The 22,954-nt window shown below is 37.5% G+C and overlaps 1 protein-coding gene across 11 annotated transcripts in view; it reads right to left on the bottom strand.

Annotated features, from left to right (window-relative positions):
* PTPRM (protein tyrosine phosphatase receptor type M) overlaps nt 1–22,954 on the bottom strand; it is a 442,185-nt gene that overhangs the window by 281,045 nt on the left and 138,186 nt on the right. For all 11 annotated transcript variants that reach the window (XM_063396260.1, XM_063396303.1, XM_063396268.1 and 8 more), the window contains exons 4-5: nt 14,238–14,316; nt 11,250–11,365 (exon numbers count right to left, since the gene is read on the bottom strand). In XM_063396260.1, the coding sequence (XP_063252330.1) occupies nt 11,250–11,365; nt 14,238–14,316 (195 nt within the window). The remainder of the gene's footprint in view (nt 1–11,249; nt 11,366–14,237; nt 14,317–22,954) is intronic.

Raw genomic sequence — 22,954 nt, 5'->3', positions numbered from 1 at the left:
TTAACTTTCTTTACTTTAGCCCTGATTTGCCACACAAAAGTCTGAGGCCTTACTGCTGATTAGGGCTGTTACATTTTCCTGCCCCTGGGACTTGGAGGACTGTGTGAACAGGATACTTCATTCTTTGGAAAGAGGAAGCTGCCATAATCGTTTAATGTTAGACCTGTTTGGACTACAAAGGCCACGTCCCCAGGGTAGAGCTATCTCACCTCCTTAGAACTCAAGGACTATGGCTACAGAATAAATATTGAGAATCAAAAATAAAAAAAAGCTGATTTCATTGGCTGTGCATTTTCAAATGCTCAGAGAAAGTTCTTAAAAAATACCTAATACATATATAAAAAATGCTACTTAAGCAACTAATGAAAACATGTAACTGGTATGTCACTTGTAAGAATAAATTTCCTATTAAACAAGTTATTTCATATATATGGATATAAAAAAAAGCTTAATTTAACTTCAGGATATACACATCGTGAAAAATCCATATTCCTAGTACCAACATATTAAATGCATATACAGACAGCTTAAAGCACTTTAAAATGCACATTATTTTTCCATTTTAGGCAAGTTAGAATGAAAAGAAATAGGTTGATAGTTATTTAAATTACACTTACTGGCTCTTCTAGGCAATGGACTAACTCTAAGTCTTTTAAATGAACAGCAATTTAGCAGCAACAATCTATACATTAAACCTCTCAGAAATACTTTTAACAAAAAGGCAGCAGCAATTGAAAGGCATTGAACTTCTGGGATGTTACATCCAGTACTAGCAGCAATAATCGCTCCCAAGGCATGTAACAACAATTTTGTGAGAAGAGAGTTAAAAGGAAACATCAGTCACCCCCTGCCCATACAGGTAGTTTAGGCAGCTTTTCATACACTTAAGAGAAGAAAGGGTTTGCATCATACCACTTCCAAATATGCACATTTATTAAATTGTGATTAGTTATAATAGTGGGATCTCAAATAAAACCAGCATGGCCAGAAGCAACTTTTGTTTAAAATACATATATAATCTTAATCAGATAGTAATTAATACCTCAGGAAAATTGCTTTGCAGAGTTCATATAATTTCAGTAACTAAGATGGCTACCTTTGAATTTCTCAATTTGTTCATAACCAAGATAACTGTTTGTCAGTCTAGATTAGAGTCATCACACATCCTGTGATTATCCTGAATTTATTCCACCTGTGTAAGTTAACAAGTATATTTCATTCAAGCAGTAAGGCCATGTGGAAAAAGATTGTTATTGTCCCATTTGGAATTATTCTACTATGAGACAGAATTGCATTCTGCAGGTATGACTAATGGGCATTCAAGCAAACTATTATTATTTTACCTTTCAAGAAAGGTTTCTCCTTTCAATATTTTAATGTTTGGTAACTGAGCCTTTTCTTCAAATCACATAGCTCTCCAGAAATCCCTGTTTATTATGACTAAACCTAAATACCGGCTGGAGCTGTCAGGTAGTACCGTAAAACATTATTTAACCGAATAGTCACATTATCGAGTAGTCACATTATCGAATATTAAGCACTGACATCTATTTGAACACACAGTTACAAACACAGAAAGTAAACAAAGACAATACGTTTTCTGGAGTCATTAAACTCCGTGTAAATTAACGAAAGCAGGTACTCTCTACTCATATACTGAAATTATTTTGTATCATTCTGACAGGAGAAAATCTGTTAGTATTACAGACATTTTAAAAGTAAGAAAAATCAACCCAAGAACTAAACTGCTGTTCAATCTATTTCTTATTTTTACGTTAAATTCCAGAGCAGCTAAGAAGAGTTTCTATCCTCTAACCATTTGCCACTGCTCGGAAAATATGTAAAATTCCAAATCTTCTTTCCATTCATTTTTAATAGCACACAATAGAATATAAAATGAGTTGTAGGAAACTACAGCCTCAGAAACATCTGGAGAAAACAAGGTACCAGGAAATATCTATCTAACATTTGTATAAAAATTATGGCAATAATCCATGTATCTACTAAGCATTTTGTAGCACTCACAGCCCTACTTATGAAGTCACTTACTTTAATACCATATTTTCATTCTTTGAAGGACGCAACACTTAGTACTTCTCGTCATCCTTCTATTTGTGTTTAAAATTCCAAGAGCTAGGATGAACACCTTGCTAAAAACTGAAGAGAATACATAGAGGAATTTAAATACTCTGGGGCTTGGTATTCCGCAGATGCCAAGCTTATGGAGGGGCTGGAAAGGAGCAAAGAGATGAGGAGAAAATTAGGAAGTAGAGCTCATTAGCTTAATTTTCATCAGTACACACCATACAAAGGATAGTATGTGAAGGTCTTTGTCTGCCTTTTTTATGCAACTACATAACAGGAGACTTAAAAATCAGTGCACTCATGCCCCACATTCCCTTCACCCCAAAAGTGTTAATCTTTGGAAGAAAGGCAGCAAGGGAAGAAGAAACTCCAACATGCAAGATCTGGGGCCAGCCTGAAGTCTATTCCAAAGTTTAAAACAAGGAGAATGGCAGGCAAAGCCAAAGTAATACTGAGTCCTACAAAGCAAGTAAGGAAAAAGCAGCCAAGAAAGAAAACACATAGATTTGAGGAGACAAATCAGTAAGAGCTCAGCTCTGCCTCCTGGATAGATTCTTCCAAATGGGAGGAATGAATGGTGAGAAGTGAGGCAGAAAAGAAAGCTGTAACAAACCCCTCAATATTGACAGAGCAATTTGTAAATAAAGACAACCATAGCAGTAATAATCACAGTAAGGAAGGCACAAGTATAAGGTTCAAATAACAGGGAAGATGATACAGAGGGGTTTGGCTGGAGGTGTTTCAGTCTTAATTACTCAGACAGTCACAGTAATCAAATCACAGTTTAACAGCTCCCACCCCCAATACTCCCCTTCCCCAGTGGTCTGTTTCCTTCCAATCATGTTCTGTTTCTATTTAATTTAAACTTTACTTTGGTTCTCCTTGCCTAAAAACAGCCTTCCTTCAACAGCCTTTATTCTTTTTCTAAAAAAAAAAAAGCCTCTCTTCAACTCCAGTTTGGACAAGGTACCCTCCTCCCAGAAGTAAGTTTGTATATTTTATCTACAGTATTCATGGTAAAGGTCATTGTTTCTTCCTCCCAAAGGTCCAGCACAGCACAGAAAACTTAATTTATTTTATCAGTTCCCTAATTCTTACGTGTCCTTAAGTGATTCTACTGCTGCTGAACAGTGCGTCATATCAAGGCAGTTTTCAGGATCCAGAAAAAGGCCAACAACTGGCACTTTTGAAAGGAAAGCTGAATCTAACCAGCCCTCTGTGGCACAAGTCAACTGTTTCATTATTTGAGGTCTGCTAATCGCCATTTTATTATTTAACACTCCAGAATAACTGGAAGAATAACACATAACAGTGAGTTTCTTGAAAAGTGAACATTTGGGTTGCTTCATTTTTAAAATCAGGCAAAAATTTCAAAAAAGGTTTGACTGATATAGGTAATCCCACAGCAACTTTTCTTATGAGACACTTCATCAAATGAAAATAGATTGGTGGGGATGGAGGAAGGGAAAGGTTTATGTGTATCCCCTCTGACCTATGTCCATAATTGTCTGTAAATAAGCAGATTTTCTACAAATCAATATATGCAGCCAGTTCATTAATGTTTGGTAGCTTCTGAATACCCGAGATACATATCAAAAACAAGGAGAAAAGGAAGAAGAAACAAGAACCATTATTACTTGTTACCACAAGCACTTTGTCCAGAGTTCAAGTTTTGTATCATCCTTGTAATACAAAAATAGTAACAGCACTCTTGCATGGTACTTCTGACACTATAGATATAAAGTGCAACTTCAGCAAATGTGGAAGATGAAAATCCACTAATTGTTCAGGTCACTTGCAAACAAACTTTGCCAAGCTTTCCCCAGGACTCTTAAGGTTTTGCACTGTTGTCCATAATGAAGGTCCAGGTGGATTTAACAGAGTTTACAGTGTACCTCTAAAAGAAAAACTTCTACAGTTCATGAATGTTTCAGATTTACTTCTCTCAAATCTCTTTTGGACACTGGAGATTACCAAAGAGACAGCAGATGAGGAACAATATTTTTGTGATAAAAAGGCTTTTTCAAACTTTAATGCCTGTATTAAAAGTTTTCAGGCCCCACATTGCCTTCATAAGCAGGGAACAGTTGGAACACACCAATTATGCATCTGGTATCCAACAGTATCCTAGCTGGATACCAAATGCATAATTCACTGTCACAAGCACTCTTGGCTGAGCAGACTCCACCTCTGCTAGACAGGTGATAAAGGAAGACCTTTGGAGGACACCACCTATTATCATTCCTTGCAACCTGATGGGTGATGAGCACCACTACAGAGGAAAGCACAACTTACCCCTATCTATAGTACTTTTTTCCTAGTGCATCAAGAGTTGCTTAGGGTTTTAGGGTTTTTTAATAAAATAATCAAATTTGCTTACACCCCCTTAAGTTTCTTTTTTGATATCACTACCAACATGGTCTGTTGTGTTTATTGACCTGAAGAGTTTCTGACTTAAGGGTTTTGAGTAATGTCATAATATAAAACTTCACAACTGTTCAGTTAAGTATTTTCAGCAGAATTCTACTATTTTGGTTAACACTTCCACCCCATTCTAGTCTGGTTGGATTGGGAGGTTTAGCCCGTAGAGCAGCTCTGCTGGCCAGACTTCAGTGTTTCTCCAGGAAAGAACAGAAGGCTGATTTCTGGCTCTGATGTTACAGTGGCACCATCTCATACAAGTCATGGAAGGCTATAGATCAGAGTAGCTGCTGCACCACCAGGTATTCGACTTTTTCCAGCTGTGCCTTTCACTGCTCATATTAAAAGAGAAGAGTACACAGCACTTGCTGTACCATTTAGTGTTGCTGAAGCTAACCTATAACAGAAAACATGGTGTCCAAGGGAGAAAGCCACTTTCAATGTGCATTCCCACCACATTCCAAACACATTCAGCTGCACCCAGCTTACCAATAAAATCACTAGACTTAAAGGTTTCTGCCACCTCCAAAACCTCACCAAAGTCAAAACACTTCACAGATAGACCCATTTCAAATGACATTTTGCTTCTTCCATATATTCACTGGAATTTATCATTAAGGGTCCACTATTAATTAATTTCTCCTAGTCTCTGGTATTGCTAATAATTAAAGATACTGTAAGAGGAATCTTAGCATCAGAAAAGCATTAGTCAAATCTATATTCAGACAAGAATAAAACCAGTAAGCCCATGTAAAAAAGTGTATTACATGCATCAGATGATTCATATATAAGGCAGATAATGAGGGAAAAAGTTTCACCAAAGATCACAGCTCCTTAGACAATGGCTAACACAAACACAACACATATCACAAGCCTCCTACAGTCTGTTCTTCGTAGACTTTTTTTGCCATATACTGTGCAATTACTGAAGAATAACTAAAACTGATTAATCACAATTAATAGAAAATACAGAATATATACTGCAAAAAATCACTAAATACATATACATGAGTGGCAAGTGGGACACAAAGAAATTAACATTCCAAAACCTGGAAATAGTATCAAATAATCACCAGAATTAAAAAACAAAAACAAACTTTCACCTAAGTAATAATATATAGTGTCCTTTGCTATCAGACATTAATTGTCTTCTAACAGTAAAATCATCTTCGGTTATCTACAAAAAATACATCAGGATGCACATGCTTCAGGATGTGTGCAATATTTAGCTAACTGATGTCATTAAAGCTCCTCTAAAGGCAATCGACTCTAGACAATTTGCAGTGCACAAAGTGGTTTGACCAGTCTTGGAAGACTAAGCTATTGATGAGCAGGAGGAAAAAATGACCTTGTGCACTCCTGTAGTACACAAATGCACCTGCTCATCAAACATCACTTCAGTGTTCAAAAGAACATCTTTAGGCCTACCTCATTGTACAATTTACATTGATAGTTCCACCTTTTTTGTGTTACCAAGTCGTTACACGTGTATGATTTAACAGTCAAATTACTGCTTCATCACCTTAGCACTCAAAGATGGGCAAAATATTTTTTTCTTCAAATGCTTCACAACTTGGCAATGAAAATGATAATTCTGGGAAAGTCTCAGAGAGTTTACAACACAACAGAAAACTCTTATGGAAGTCCAGAACTTTGTTCACCTTCTGGGTTACTGCATACAATTTACATAAACAAGCACATACACACACACAGAGTTTTGTATATCCTATAAATCTATTTGATTTTCATCATCTGCCAAGAGTCATTTCACTGGTTCTACGTTCTTACAAGGATATTTTTGATATCTCTCACTTGGGTATGTGTGTACTCCTGAGGAAAACAATTTGCTTTCCAGAACTCCCTCTGACACAGGACTCTATCTCTTCCTTTGAAAAAAGTAATAAATAATGCATACAGATAGTTTTGTACATAGATGAATAAAATCTTTCATAGTCTTCACACCTTCAGCAAAAGATTACTGAGGATACAAAAAAAAATACACTGAATAAGGTGAAAGACATCTTTCAGGAAAGACAAAAATAAAAGCCAAGTCCAGGAATAAACTATTTACATAAGGTATGAGAAAGATTGGCCATTAAAGTGATACTGTTCTTAGTTTCTTGGCTGCAAATGAAGTAGTACACATCCTGCATGCATAAACCAAAGTATGAAAGATTTCACCCTCTCCCCTTTTATCAAAAAATATCCATTAGTCTCTAGCTACCGGTAAATTTGATGATGCAGCTTACTACAGTTGTCAGACATATCCTGAGATCCTGTTGTTATCTGCTCACTTTCAACAAATTTCTACTTTTAGTTTTCTATTTCTGCAATAAAATTTATGTGTTTGACAATTACATTTTAAAGTAACTATTTACAGTTCAACAATATTTTAGAATAAAGCCAGGAAAAATAAATTACTGCAGTGAAGTGCCAACCTCTCTTTTTCATCAGCTATAGCTTTCCACTCTTTGAGGAACCTCTCTCAAGAAAGGCTACTCACACTGAGTCAAAGAACACGTCTGAAAAATGCAACTGCAATATCAAAAGATTGTGTTTGATATTAAAATGGAATTTCATTATATCTGGATATGATTTGACAGCAATTTCCTGTAAATCATACTGTATATCATTCTAAAAATAAGCGGCACACAGAGGCAACTGAACAAACTCACTGCAAATAATGAGAAGCAGCAGATGAGGATGGGAAAATGAAAGATGGAGACAGGCCTCATAAGCTAAGGAAAACCAAGCCAATTCTTGGCAGCCAACACACTGCACCAGAAGCAGGTTACTTCCAAAGAGGAATTCTACCCCCTCTGTCCTGTGATTCAAATTTTTGTTTCCTATGCCAATTTACAGGACACTAACAGGCTTTTCAGAAGACTGTCTCAGCTGCTTTCATCTGACCATTAATGGTTCATGTTCCACCTGCTCATTTCTTTCCAACAGTGGGAGCACAGGAAGGAGCACAGGAATGACATTTTTGCTCAGCCCTTCAATGGGAGAGAAAGAGTCATCCCATACTGGCAATAGCCTGTGTCGTTCACAGATGTGAAAAAGAAAATGTAAGCAGATTAGACACATCTGTTATTTGTAGACATTCTGATTTATTTTTAAGGTATGTTTACATTTAGAACATAAGCTAGAGGAGATGTGAATTCATAAACATACAATCTAACCAACGACCGTATTAATCAGACACTCATTACAATGACAAAAACAAACTCGTATGGTAGCATGTGGTACTCTTGAGTCCTTTCATTTGAATTGAACCTGAAGCGGTATCACTGAAAATACCCACAATTTTCTGTCAGATTAACTGACAAGCTTGTGATCATAGTTCATGAACTATGGAGCATGGCTGTCTAGTGGAATGAGGAAAAATGTTTTTCTGCACTATGCAGTAGGTAAACAGCTTTCTGTCTTACCTTTCCCGGAAGAGTAAATACTGATCACAGCATCATGAAACAAATTTCATGCCTCAGTGGTCTAATTTGGGCAGCTAACATATGAATTGTGATTCCCTCAAGGCCCTTTCAATTGCAAAAAGTTCTACAATACTCCATAAATTAACATACTTCATATTCCATAGGGAATAAGAGTGGCAGAGACTTGAAAAGGGAAAAAAAAAGTGAAGGAAGTAAAGTATGATTATGGATTTCACTTAGAACTGGGCATTATTAGGCTAAGAACATCTATGCTGTTTCCGACAACTACTTAGAAAAGACATGGAGACTAAAATAACAAACCAACTCACAACTATTCATTCGTTTTAAAGAACACACAGTCTTCACAGTTCAGCAAACTGTAAAAACTAAAGAATTTGTTTGCCAGATAAATGTGTACCTCCAAACTTGAACTCAGCTGCACAGAAGCAGATAGGCACTAAATAAAAGTGACAGAAGTACAGTAGTGAAATCCTGCCACTACTGGAAAGAGCAGAAATGTCACTAAATTCAGTGGGTTTGTGATTTCATATTTGCAATTTACCTGTACTTCAGACTAACAATGTGAATCTGAAAAAATGACAGGTACTGGAAATCATTTGGGAGCAAATTATCTCACAGTATTCTGAAATTGTCAAATCCAACAGATTAGGCCTCCTGATATGACTTACACGGCAGAAATGCTGAAAAGCCTCTGATAATATCACTGAACTGTATTTATTTATTTATTTACTGTGATTTACCCTTAAGGTTTTATAGATGAAATGAAACAAACCACCAAAAGGATAGCAGAAAAGGCTTAGTCTTACTGGTGAACAAACTAGGCATGTCATAGAGACTGCATGATTTGTTTGCAGTACCACTAAAGCCTGAATCCCCCTTACCCGAGTGCTAGCATCAATGTTCCCAAGCAATGGTGCTTATTTTATTCTGGCTCTAGTGTATATAAGAATGTCTTTTATTAAGATGATTTGTAGCTGAGTACTGGGTTTGGTGCTGCAGGGAACACAAGGATCTTCAATGTCCATTTAACCAGTGGTATGGTGTGGAAGATACCATGTTTTCTGACAGCTGTTACTGATAGCTGCCTTGCACTCATAGTCCTGCAGCAGTGTCAGGAGATGTCACACACAGGCATATACACAATTCCTCAGCATCACACCACAAAACCAGAGTCAGGTGATGAATGGACAGCTGCAAGGGCTGGGATCTGTTACCCGATAATGACCTAGTGTGCTAAAATCCTGATCAGCTGATCCTGTGGGGAGCTGTTATCTCATAGCCTCGATTTGCAGCATCCCACACCTGGAGCGGTTTGATCAGTCTTACGGTAAAGTTGCAGCAGACATCTGTGGAAACTGGCAAACAAGTGCAAAAGTAAACCCAAGCTATTCAGGAGATCCTGTCGATTTCTAAAACATTCTTATGCAAAGGCACACCTGGAATTTGCACAACCTTAGGCTGATTACCAGGGGGACCTACAGTTGTACAGGCAGAATAAATAAACCGGGGCTCTGTAGGAAGATAAAATTCTTCTAGAAGTCTGTCACTACTTTCTTATCCTTCGTGTAGAAAAAAAAAAATCTCATAATCATGTATAAACAAGGAATCAACTGAACTAAGCTCAGATATTTTGGAATTGCTATGCTGTTAATAAAAAAGTTTTGTATCACATGAAGTCTAGAAGGATATTTAATTTCTACAAGAAAGAAATTACATTCCAGCCTGGTAAAGAACTTGTGTGTCCTAAATTCTCTGAAAAAAAATTAAAGGTGAAATGATACTGTTCTGAAACATTTGGAAAAACTAAATGGAATGAGCATTTCCTTATACTGAATTCCACCTTCAGTTTTACAACAGCGCATTACACTGAAGTTCAAAGGTTCTAGAAATTATATAACGATGAAATAGCAACCCATTATTTTCCCATACATGCTAAACCTTTCATGACTAGAAAAATAATTCTTTCAAAAAAATCTTGCTGGCTTAGGAAAGACAGAAGTCTAATTTTACCAATTCAACAGTGAATACTGTCTTTAAGGGGCTGGAGCACCAGAAAAATATCAGCCTTGTATCAGCAAGAGGTTGGAAATACCCATGCAAATAAAACCAAAGGAAACTTTCATTGCCTTCAGTGTATTTGATCAGGGTCTTTCTGAACAGACATAACAGTTCATCATTCATATACAGATAAATACGAGCTGTTGCTTTTCAAGTAATTTAAATTATTTTTTTGTGTGTTAGATTTCTTGTAACTATTCAGTTGTTTAACTTGACACACTTAAAATGAATAATTTACGAAATGCAAATACGATGGAAAAGGATAACTACAGTAAAAGCCTGAAATTGTTTAAAAACACAAATAGAGAATTTCATTTTTAAGTCCCACCTGTTACCACTGCCAATTTCACCTATCCCTCTTTCTCCACTTTCTGCAGCCTCATCTGACTGAACTTGCCAGACATTATTTCACTTATTTTGATTGTCCTTACTTCCTTCTCACAGACAATGTCTCAGTTCTGGCATGTTGGTTTTCATGTATGGAACTCACTGGGATCTGGAGGCTACTGTGCTCCTAATGCTAAGTCAAAACACTCGATACTGCTTGTTGTAGGGAACTTCTCTGTAACAATAGCAGCAAGACAGCTGTTAAACTTGCACCCCCATTTTTAAAGAGAACAAGCAAAAAGGCGTATTTTTGATACCAGGTTACATGTATGAATAAGGGAACGCTATCTTTATTGAAAGAAAAGGAGTTGGAGACAGGCTTTAAATGAAGATTTGACACCCATCTAGAGGCTACATTACTAATTAAGCAAAAAACAAAGGACTCAATGAATATAAGATTCTTCGGCTCTGTAATACAGAAGGTCAGATTTTACTGACATACATGGTCTTCTCTACACCTAAATTGTAAGAATGGAATTTTAGCTGAAAATACTAAACAGAGATAGAGACAAGCCAAGAAAATTGTTACGTGTAATACTGCAGTTAGCCAGCATAGGCATTATAAGAAAGTCACCTGTTCCTCCTTGGGGATTTAGCCTTTATTCATGATCACCACACATATGGAAAACAGTACCTTTATTTTTAGTAAGGCATTCCACTGAAACAAGGCAGGAAAATCTTGCAATAGTGTTTTCTACAACAGAATACCTACCATGCAGCAGTTTCAAAGGCACTATGAAATCTAATATTGATTAAATGGACAGCTCATAATTTTTCATGTTCTACATTCCTTTCAGAGTCTCTCCTCCTTTCAGATATCAGTGCATTAGGAAAAAAAGAAATTACCTGTAACCAGAGTCTGTCACTCGAGTCTGTTGCACCATTGGCAGTGCATTGAAAAGTAGCAAACTGTCCTGCATTGACCTCCACACTCTGAAGACGCAAGAAATGGGGAGTCTTTGCTGTTGGAAAAGATACAAGTGTTAAAGTTATGCAAGACCAAAGTACAGGCTATAAAAAACATACCAAGCAAACGAAATAGTTCTGCTTTAAAAGGTTCAAGTCACTGACTACACATTAGATTTGGTTGGTTGGTTTACTTCCACACCTTGGAAAGACCAGACTAGAAGTGTGCTGTGTAACTGTTCCCGCTGTGTAAAATAGCTTAGCTCAGCATCCCTCTTGTAATAATGATCTATTAAAAAAAAAACATATTGGAAACTAATAATGTTTTGAAGAAAAATCTATTAGATGCTTAGACTACCAACCAGACAAGTAAGAAATTATGTTATCATGAGAACAGATTTTTCTTCAGTTTCTTAACCAACCAACTTTCTGCAGAAGAGATTCTTTAGAAATGCAACCCACCGAACAGGTACAATATTAACATAACACTCCTCACCAACTACAGCTGTATTCTTTAAACACAATTCTTTTTCAACCATGCTGCAGAAAAAAACCAAAACACAACACATTCTCCGTACCAATATTCGACCGATATTCAAACAAGAATTATATCCACTGAAGTAAAAAAGACACAGCGTGTATTTTTGTTTTACTACAAAGAGTCAAACATGTAATATAGAATAATATAGATACTTGATACAGAAACCTATCCTTTAAAGCACAATATTCCCCAACTTACTCAAATCTGCAGCCAAGCAAACTTCTTGCACTGTCTATACTAATGCATAAACCAGACTTTCAACATTGCTTTTCAACATGAAAATCTTAGTGCTAGCACCAGACTGGCAAGCTAAAAATCTGTTTTCTAGTGAGCATTACAACCATTTAAGTGTTGATATTTTCTTAAAACTGCTTATTACTGGGAGAAAATGCATTTTTAAGGAGTTTATAAATAACTAGCTTCATGAAAAAGTTGTTAAATACCCAGTGCAAGACAGCATAAGAAGGTGGAGATGGAATAAAATAGCTCCAATTAATATCTAAATATGGGATAAAATATTTTCATAAATATCCTTACTAGAAATTTATTACACATACAGCCTTTTTTTTTTCCTTAAAACATTTCCCGATTAGGACAGACAGAGCTTAGCCCAAAATTATCCACTTCTTTGCCGATGAAACTATTAGTGTCAGAATATCCAGTAAAATTCTTCCGTATGTTCCCCATTTCTCAACTGTCAACTTTTTTTTTTTAATCTACTTTTACCCTACTTGATTTGGTTCCTTGGTCTTCTAAAACTCTAGGAAAAAAGCTTTTCTGAAACAAAACAAACACACACAAAAACCTGCCCATCTACCTCAACCCATCCCTTTGTTTTCTACATGCCTGCAATCTGTCCTTGGCTTGGTCTTTGTTTGTACTACCCAGAAAACTGTCTATTCAATATTTTTCCCACTTCAATTTTTGTTTGAAGAGTTAATAATTCCAGAATTACTTTTCTGGAAATATACAGAAAGAATATCATTATGAGCTTTACAAAGTTTTAGAGACAGAGTAGTTTTACTTCAATTTTCACACTTTTTCAATTTTCTTTAGACAATTTAACTGGTTTGATGTCTTAATTTCTAACATTTTAATTACTTCATCAAAGAACTTTTCATTAAGGCTTTCGCATTTCAATACCGTTATGTTAGAACTCTACATGCTATGGGCTATAACTCAGTCTCCACATTAACAACGTTTGAGGTTTTGAGAATTGATTGGTACAAATGCACAGACCAAACCTCTCAAGATCTGTATAAAAAAAATTATTAAGCTGCTAAAATGCTGTTTCAGACTTATCCTACCTGAACCAAGAATATAAATTCAAAATGCAGAAGTACCTATACTTTCTAACAACATGAGAGCCTGCTGTGTTTATTAGAAGTAAGTGACTCAGAAATAACAGCTGCTGATTCCGCATAACTGTCTCTGTACTTGAAGAAATGTGTGTGTCTTCTTGCCATTAAGACTAAAACCGTTTTTATGAGGTGCTTTGGTACTAACCGATGGAGCACTTTTGATTTGGTATCACAGCTCTTACTTAAAAGCCGCAACAAATGCATGCAAGTAAAATCTGGTGTAAGAGGAACAATCACTCAGAAGTGGGTGTCTTCTTCCCCACTCAGTCATTTGGTCAGTAAGATCACAACCTACTATTCCATGTATGATCTTAACAGGTCTTATTTAACTAACAGCACACATGTGAAGTAATGTTTTATTTAACTAGTCTATTTAATTATGTCTGTATTACACATTAAAGCTTTATTTACAAGGTTTGACTTGGCAATTCAGGATAATTAAGAATTACATATTCTTAATAAGAAGTTAAAGAAACACATCTGAAGCATAAAGACGTAAAACAGTGCAGAAATTGAGCCATGAACCTTGTAAAGCACCCTAAGTAACCTTGCTTAGCAAAGCCTCAGTCCTCAGCCAGCTGAGTTTTCTTCCTTCTAAGCCTTGGAAAAAATAATTATATATAGTCAGCTGTTGTGTTGTTCACCTGCGGTCACTAATGTCCCAGCTTGTGGCTGCGCTGAATTTTTGATGCAGACAGCAAATTCATCAACAAATCTTGGAATCACAGAATCATGATGATTTGGTGATTTTGTTCTAAAGGAGTTGCCACATGACCAAGTTTGGGTTGGGACTCATGCTAAGTGCTGTACACAAGGTGCACATAGGAGAGATGTCTCTAAAGACAAAAAGGTGCAATGACGCCATGTTTAGCAACACTTCATATATATATATATATACTCAGCCTGTACTTATGGCTGTGACATTGTTTTCTGACATTTTCCTTCTCTTCTGCTCAGCATTTATCGAAGCATAGTGGCACACTTATTGTAGGGGGTCTGGCTTTACAACATAAGACAGGTACTTACTACATGGATGTCCTAGGACTTTCACTTCATCAATAGCCACATATCCAGAGTGACCTGAAGTAACCACTTCAAAAACAACCTGAGAAGCAGAAATAGAACTTCAGTTAGCATCTCTGGAACACAGGGAATATAGAAACTGTTTGTCATGGAAAAACACATCAACTCTTTCAATACGTTAAGAACGCCTGGAAAACAAAACAATCATAAAATTCTCAAAATGTTGCTCTTAATTAAATTAATCAGAATTTAAACTACTTTTTTTTCATGTTTACGTAATTTTGGAGATTTACAAGAAGGATCATATATAGCTCACAGAAGAAATAAACAATCTCGCCAATATTTGCTCTGCCAAAGCAGTTACCTTTGTAGTAGTTAAATGCCTTAAGTATTAAGACCAAGTATTTTATTTTCAACTCTCTGTCTCGCAGAATGAACTACTTTTATTTTAAAAATTACAGTTGTGTAGTATACAGAGATTTTTAGGGTATCAGACACAAACACACCTATTTTCAGGAATGTATTTTGCATGCTTTTAATCTTCCACCAAATGCAATGAATAAGTAAAGCAGATCCATTTGCCACGGTTTGTTTAATGGCTATAAATAGGTCACAAAATAAATGGACTGTTCTTGTCATTTGAATTGAGTACACCCTAAAGTAAACCTCTCCAAAGTTTGGCAGCCTTAGCTTTCACATCCCAAGAATGTTTATACAGAATAGAGGAAGAGAAGAAAATATGCCACTAATGTTAGCAGGTACATTTCCACACCAGTGCTCAAGAAGTTCATACTAAAATCCAGGTTGTGATTTTTTTTTTTTTTTTTTAAGACTTCACTTTTGCTCGGAAAGTTAACTCTAATTGCCTTTTGTAACTGGTCTCAGGAAGCACCCTGAGCAAGACAAAGCTTAGAAACCATTTTTCACATATATGCTGTACTTGACCTTGGAACACATGCACACATCATACCATATCCCTTTACTGAATGATACAGAATGCAAATATGTTATGAGGATAACATATAGCTCCATTACATATCACAATTTCCTGATGTTGAATAAACACTCTCAGAACACCGATTCTGATTTTAAAACAAACCTTGCAATGAGAAAAACCTTTATATCCTTCTGGCCTCTGCCTTCTCCCTTCTTTCTCATTGCTCTACCTGTGGACACCAATCTGTTGTTCTCTCCCAGATTTCTTCTTCCTAACCTCCATTTCTCCCTCCCAGTCCCACTGGAATAGAATTGCTGTAAAAACAGCCTTAACATCACCTGGCTGAAAAGGAAAAAATACTTTTCATTCTAGTTCTGACTTCTGTCTACGCAAAATTTCAACCTAAAGCACCAGTGTTGCCATTACATGAATCATGCAGCAAGACAAAAACACAAGATGTCAATGAGCAAAGTCCAAATGCCACCAAAGAAATTTTTCAGAAACAATTTCTGCAAGAAAAGGGTTGCTCAGTTGGCTTTGTAAATGCCAGATGGCATTCTACTGGCTCCTGAAGTTGGTATTATTGATCCACAGCAACAGGCTGAACAGGGTATGGATTTGGCTCCCAGCATTAAGTAGAACATCTAGAGAAACACCATTCAAAATTTCAAAGGACATCTCTCCTCCAAAAAAGAAAATATCCTCACAAAATTGGTCTTAACTATCTTGGGAAGCAGAAGTTCTTAAAGAAGAAAAAGAGCAAGTGAAGAAAAAGACTCAGTGAATAACCTGCATTGAGAGATCTGGAATAACTTTTCTAAGGATAATTATCACCCTCATCATAACAACCTTTAAATGGAAATAGAGAGGTGATGTGCACTAAGTAACCCTAAATTTTAACAGCAGTGCAAGACCCAAGAATGCAGCTCCTGTTGTCAGTCACTCAACTTTGAAAAAAGAACAGGCATTTCTCTCTATTAAGAAATATGACTAAGTTGAAAGTTCTTAATTTGTGTTACAATCTCTGAAAAAAATAATTATGCTGATGCCCTTGAAAAAAGTCAGAGAACGCTCCATTTCCTGAAGAGTTACCAAGCCTATTCCAATCTGAGAAAATCTGAAAGACCACAGGGTATGAGAACCATGGCACAGCCCCAGGAACCTGCAGTTAAGGCAGAGATGTTGCAACACCGTAGTGAAGAACAGAGCAGACAACCAGGTCTCAGAAATGATGGAAGAATTTCCCAGGGAAATACATTGCCATACAGTAATTCCTTGAGATAACTGAATCTACGTGTGGACACAAAGACCTGCCTCTAAAAACAACAAAGGGTTGGGGACCCTGTTACTGATTTGTTACCTGTACTCCCTAGTGACGGAGTTTTCTCTGTTAAGAAGAAAAATACATTAACAACTAACATTCTGTTTTATTGAAAACTAACCTTCAGTTTTATTCAAACATAACTTAAATAAATAAATAAACCCTCCTTTTCCTATGGAACACTCAGCATAAGAGCAGCTGCACTAAGCCATCTGAAAGTCCTACCTGATCCATGATCCCATCACTGCAGAGTAAAGTATTTTTTTTCAGGTTTTCAACTTGCAGACATGCTAAATTCTAAAAGATACCCTGAGGAACTGGCTCGGGCACACCTATGGAGCAGCCAGCCAAACCAGCCACAAGTTTTCTGCTAAAAATTTTACTGCCAAGTAACAGGGACTTAACTGTCTTTTAAAATGCTGCATAAGAGTGTCTGTTCTACAGAACTACCCGACTTCCTGCAAGGCCAATAATGTTTAGGAAAGAAAACATATGCAATACCTGAGTCAATCACAAAATAATTTCCATAATTCATAACAGGGGAGCTTAGCTACAGACTCTCTGAGAGGTTTTAAGTATCTCAGTATTGCAATCTATTCACAGCCAAAAAAGCTTGTAGATTCCTATTCCTCAGCTCACAGGCAGAAACTACAACCTTGAAACAACTGATCAGAACTGCTAATGGCAACAGCAGAGAAAAACTCAACAACTCATACAACTGATCTAAAATACCCTGGCCTATCTCTAGACAAAATACCAAGAGTGTCATTCCACAAAAATGTCAGGCAGTGTATCAAGAAAATGCCAGTTGGACATACAACTGAATTATGATTATTGACATTAAAAAGAGTATGTTCCAAAGAAAGATATTACAAATTGAAATACTATCAGTTTAATAGCACTTCCATTAAAAGAAATAGCCAAACTGATATCAACTTTAATGACTAACTTCTGACATGGAATATGCCATTTTTAGTAAATGGAAAGAGGCACTAAAGCCAAAAGCAATGTATCATTGTCAAAGAGAGACACTGATTCATATATAGAAGAAAAAATACGCATATATACAGACTAGTCAGATAGAAATGACAGCAGACCTGAGGAAAAGGATTTGAAGGTGTTGCTGGATGAGAAGGTCAAAACAACCCAGCCACATGCACTTGCAGCCCAGAAAGCCAACTGCATCCTGGGCTGGATCAAAACACACCTTTGGGATGGCCAAAAGGTCAAGGCAAGTGATTTTCCCTCTCTACTCCACTTCAGTGAGATCCCTCCTGGAGTACTGCATCCACCCCTGGGGCCCCCAAGAAGGGCATGAACCCTGTGGAAGGAAGTTCAGAGAAAGGCTATGAAGACGGCCAGGGGGTGGAGCACAGCCCCTGTGAAGAAGCTTAGCTATCTGGGGTCATTCAGCCTGAAGAAGAGGGGGCTCCAGTGGTCATAGGATCATCGAATGGTTTGGGTTGGAAGGGACCTTAAAGGTCATCTAGTTCCAAGCCCTTTGCCATGGGCAGGGACACCTTTCATTAGACCAGACAGTTCAGAGCTCCATTCGACTTTGTCCCATTATGGGATACCACATTACAGGTGTATCTATAACCATGTGTGCATACTCGAGATCCTTCTACGGCCTTTCAGTACCTGAGAGGGACCTAGAGGAGAGTTGCAAAGGGACTTTTCACAAGGGCCTGTAGTGATGTGACAAGGGGCGATGACTTTGAACTGAAAGAGGATGGATTTAGATTAGATATTAGTATGAAAATCTTTACTGCGAAGGTGGTGAAACACTGGCGTAGGTTTCCCAGAGAAGCTGAGCCCCATCCCTGGAAGTGTGCAGAGACAGGCTGGATGGAGCTTTGAGAAACCTGGTTTTATGGAAGGTGTCCCAGTGGCAGCAGGAGTTTGAAGCTAGATGATCTTTAAAGTCCCTTCCAATTCAAATCATTCTTTGATTGTACGTACATGACAGTTTATTCCAGGTATGGTAATGTGATCCCTCTTCTGTTCACAGGCTGTGAAATACTATCAATTGCTGTATATTAATTCAGTATTTTGTTTTATTTGAATTGATGAATGAAGATTACGGACTCAACTATCTGCTAACTAAGCATTTTCCCTTTTTAAATTAAAAAAGGAATTTGATCCTATGCATTAAAGATTTCTGAAAGTCCTGGTAAGAGTGCTACACACTGTGAGAGAGAGAGACGTGACAAACACTTCTGGTAGCCCATTTATTCACTGAAAACCTTACAATAGGGATGTCAAGACTCTTCACAAATCTGGATCAGTTTTACTAGTAAATTCACAAGAAATGAAACCTAGAAACCTATTTCACATCCAATTTTCTCCATAATTTCCCATTTGAAAAGTAGCTTGGCCTGTAAACATTAACTTTTTACTGCCACCTCCAAACTTCGCCTTTTCTCATGGCTGATGTAACACCTGCAAGCAATACAAAAGACTCCAGTCAAAACAGAGAAAACACTCCAGCAACGCCAGACTGGGCGGCCCTTGGATTTTTTCCCTATTATTCCGCCACCTTATCAGTCCGGAAACAACTGGTTAAAACACGCAATTCATTTGCTCAGGAAAAACTGCTGAACACTGCCCTGAGAGCTGTTTTACACCATTCTCCCTGCAGCAGGCTTGCCAAACAGGAACCAGGGAAGCGGCTTAGCACTGCACTGTCCCTGATCCTCCCTGCTTCACTGAAGAGCAAAATTAGCTTTTCATTCCTGCCACTTCCCCTTGTTACATATGAACAAAGAAAGGGGGTCTGCTCACCAACATAAATGCTTACTGCTGAAAATGTGCAACTCAAGATAACTCGTTTGTTCCAAAGAACAATAGAAATAAACAGGTTTTGTTGCCACACAACCCCACTCTGTAAATTCCTGCCTTTGTTGCTGCAAAATTACAACACTTTCAGTCAAAAGGTGGATTGTACCTAATATAAACACAGTCCTTCACACGACTTAAAAATAGCACTTTGCAAAAACAAGAAAGAGAAAGGAGTATTAAGAAAGCTGCTTAAGCTCAGGCTGCAATCCTGCCCCCCTGCATCCCCAGCGATCAGGCCGTGCTGCATCACACGCTGCCTTCTCTCTGCCTGCTCTGCTTTACCGCACGGGGCACCTTTCTGTCACTGTACTGTACAAGTCATTTGGAACAGTTTCTCTCCACAAAACTGGCATTGACTGGTGAGTTGAATTCTTCCTCCCTTTCTGACTCATCCTAGGATGACTACCTGCCTCATCACAACAGCAGCAAATGCTTTCTCATCAAAGCCATGTGAAGGCAGGTTCCTGAGCTGGTCCTTCCCAGGCCCCAGCAGAGGTCCATCACAGCTTATTGATGTGGGCTGCCTAAGTTGTGTTCAGGCCTCCCTGGCTGGCAATTAGCTTCATGCCATTTCCCTCCCCACCTCTCACTCCTACATGACTACCACGTGGCCCTCACACCTGCACTCAAGCACATGAAACAATATTTTGTTGGCTGCTGCCAATCCGAGACCACAAAGAAACAAGCAAGCCAGATAGAAAACTGAACTCCTGACATTAAGGCTTGTTAAATCCTATTCTTCTCTTTCTGTTTTTAAACCAGTTGCTGTCTTGTATTTCTCTACTGAAGGCTCAAATGCTTTTCTGGTGTAGGAACAAAGGACAGGAGCAAATAACAGAGCCTTTCGTATATGACCAAAAATGCATGCCTCCTTACTTGGGACCCTTTTTAGACTGCTGGCGGGTTTTAAATTTAGGTATGTGGTTTGCCCTGGTGCATCTTTCTCAAAATAGCTTTTCCCAAAGCACATAAGTCAATGAAAAAGAGCTATTTAAGATGCCTGAGACAGGTTTGTTTTTCAAAATGCAATATGCATTTCAAAGTTTCTTTGGAGTTCAAAGCACAGTTCAGGAACTGTATGTGTGTAGCTGAATGTAACACACACACCACACGAGAATCTAAGCCTGACTTTTACTGCACAAGAAGCTTAATACTCTGTCCTAGATGAGGATTTAAGTACACTGCATGAGCCAAACTCCAAGCAAAACATGTACAAAGCAGGTTATAAAACAAATGTATGGTTAAGTAAGGATTTTAAAAGTTAGGTTTGATCTACTGCTTCTTATTCCCTAAACTCCTAATTTACAGGGGAAAGTGTCAAAATGGTGAAGGGTAAATCTTATCTCTGTGAAGTGATACCAAGTAACTCCTTTGTGTCCTTACTAAAAAGGATCAGGAATTACCGCTAAGTTCTTACCCCATTTTTCACTCCAGCTTCATAGGATTTTACATTTAAAGATGGTGCTGTGGCACAGACAGTTGTGTTACTCCACTGGAAGCTATTTTTAATCCTTTCAATTCCATTTCTGGACTTGAAATCTGCAATGTTTGTTGTTTTATTTAATCAAGATTTGTTTCAGTTCACTGCTGCCATGACTGACTTCCAGCAAAGCACAAAGCAAATAATTCAAAATATAAAAACTGATAGGGAGACGGTGTGTGACTTGCAGTGGTGCTGTGCTAAATTGCTTGCTTGAAGGGTTAGAAACAGGGAACACAATCCCCTCACCAGACTCAACTCAGTAGTAGCTTTTGCATGTCATGATGTTCCAAAATGGCAACACTTCTAAAATGTAAAATTTATTTTAAATACTACTAATTGTTCTGAGTATCATTAACTAACCTAGGGAAAGTAACCCTGAAATCACCAGATTTTACCCCTGCTAAAAAATCCAAATAAGAAAAAAAAAAATGAAAACATTAAAGACAATAAAAACATACACCAAAAAAAACCAAGCTGCCACCCTCTCCTCACTAGATGAGGAGCTTTTTCCTAACTTGTATATCAAAGCATCAATTTTAGAGTCTCTCAACCTATTGAGCCTGCTTCCCAAGCATCTAAAAACAATCTTGCAACTAACCAGCAAAATCTATGTAACATTCAATTTGCTTTTTCCATGTACATTCTAACTCAGCTAAAGTCAGGAGGAGGGTGAAGGTCTTACGAATTATGTGAAGCTTTGTTTTGTTTGCAGGCTGTCTCCAAAGGCACAATAAACTCCTTGATGCTCTTGCTTAAGATGCACAAAATAGACAATAGCTCAGTAAAGCAAACAATTTCTCCTGGGCACAATGTTAAAAAGAGGAAGGCAATGCTCCCTCAGGGGAGCACTCCTAAAGAGATTTTATAAAACAGAAATAAGGCTAGTACCTGCAGAAATACACCAGCTACTTCGAAACAAATAGCTTGGAGACCGGGAGGCACAGCAGAAAAGAACAAGCTGTGCTGATTATCTTGGACTCCCAGAAGGTGTTTGGCAGCTTGAACCCGTTACTGCAAGCACACTGCTGTCACTAACTGGACAGCAGTGCAGACATGCCCTAAAATCAATGGCAGATGTTAGGCAGTAGGATTTGGAAGATCATTAATTATGGAATTAAATATATCCTTAATTGTCAGAACGCTCGACAATTTAAATAATCAGCAAGTAATCAACAATTAATGTTGTTACATGCAAGTTGTAATTGTGATTTGTGATATATATGTAGTACAGCTTGCCTACCGTGCGCAAAATACGCAAATAACTACCTGGCAAAAATAAAAGACTATATTAAAAGAAATTACTTATTTAGTTCAAAGACTGTATTTGGAGTCCGTTCCTAAAAGAAACCCAACCTGAACAATATTTACAAGCTTGGGAAACTGGTGCTACAATAATAAACTACCGTTAATTATTAAATCTTTTGAACATTTTGCTTTTACGCATTTGCAATACATGGTTTAAACCAATATATCTTTAGAAGCTGGATTAAAATTCACTCCATACTACATAATCTGATTTGTAGTCAGCTACCATTTAGTGGGAGTTATTTTGCCTACATTTTTCAACAGCAAAGCAGACACAACACACTGTGTTTGAAAAATATTGAATTGAATAAATATTATAACTCTGAAACGTTATCATATATAATTTGTTCTCAGAGTTCTGTAGTACATTTTGGTTTCATTTACATCTAGACATCTTGTCAGTGTTCTGCTAAGGGAATAGAATTATGAAACATTCACAGATATGGATGGCTACACAGATTATGTGATTTAAAATACAACAATCACACAATGACATTGCTTTGTCCCTTCACCTACTAATGTCATGTCTTCTCTTGGAGGTTACTCATTGGGAAACTACCAATCTTCAAATAAGAAAAGTTAAAACGGGCTCCATCATTCCTTAAAAATCCTCTTAGGGGACTTTTCTTAATTATGTTCAGTAAGGTCAGACAAACTCAGAAAATCACTGGGAGGAAGTCTTGTACATTTTGGAGGATTTATGCAGAACACATGGATTTGTCTCAAAGGAGGTTGGAGGGTTGGAGTTTTGGACTCAAAATGAACAGCAGCCAGGAAACAGACTTGGGACTGTATTACAACCCTATCAGATGAGTCCTGTGCCTTCCCCACTA

The sequence above is a fragment of the Prinia subflava genome, chromosome 1 (assembly GCF_021018805.1).
Source record: "Prinia subflava isolate CZ2003 ecotype Zambia chromosome 1, Cam_Psub_1.2, whole genome shotgun sequence".
NCBI classification, from domain to species: Eukaryota; Metazoa; Chordata; class Aves; order Passeriformes; family Cisticolidae; genus Prinia; species Prinia subflava.
This window is presented reverse-complemented; position numbering and strand designations above follow the sequence as displayed.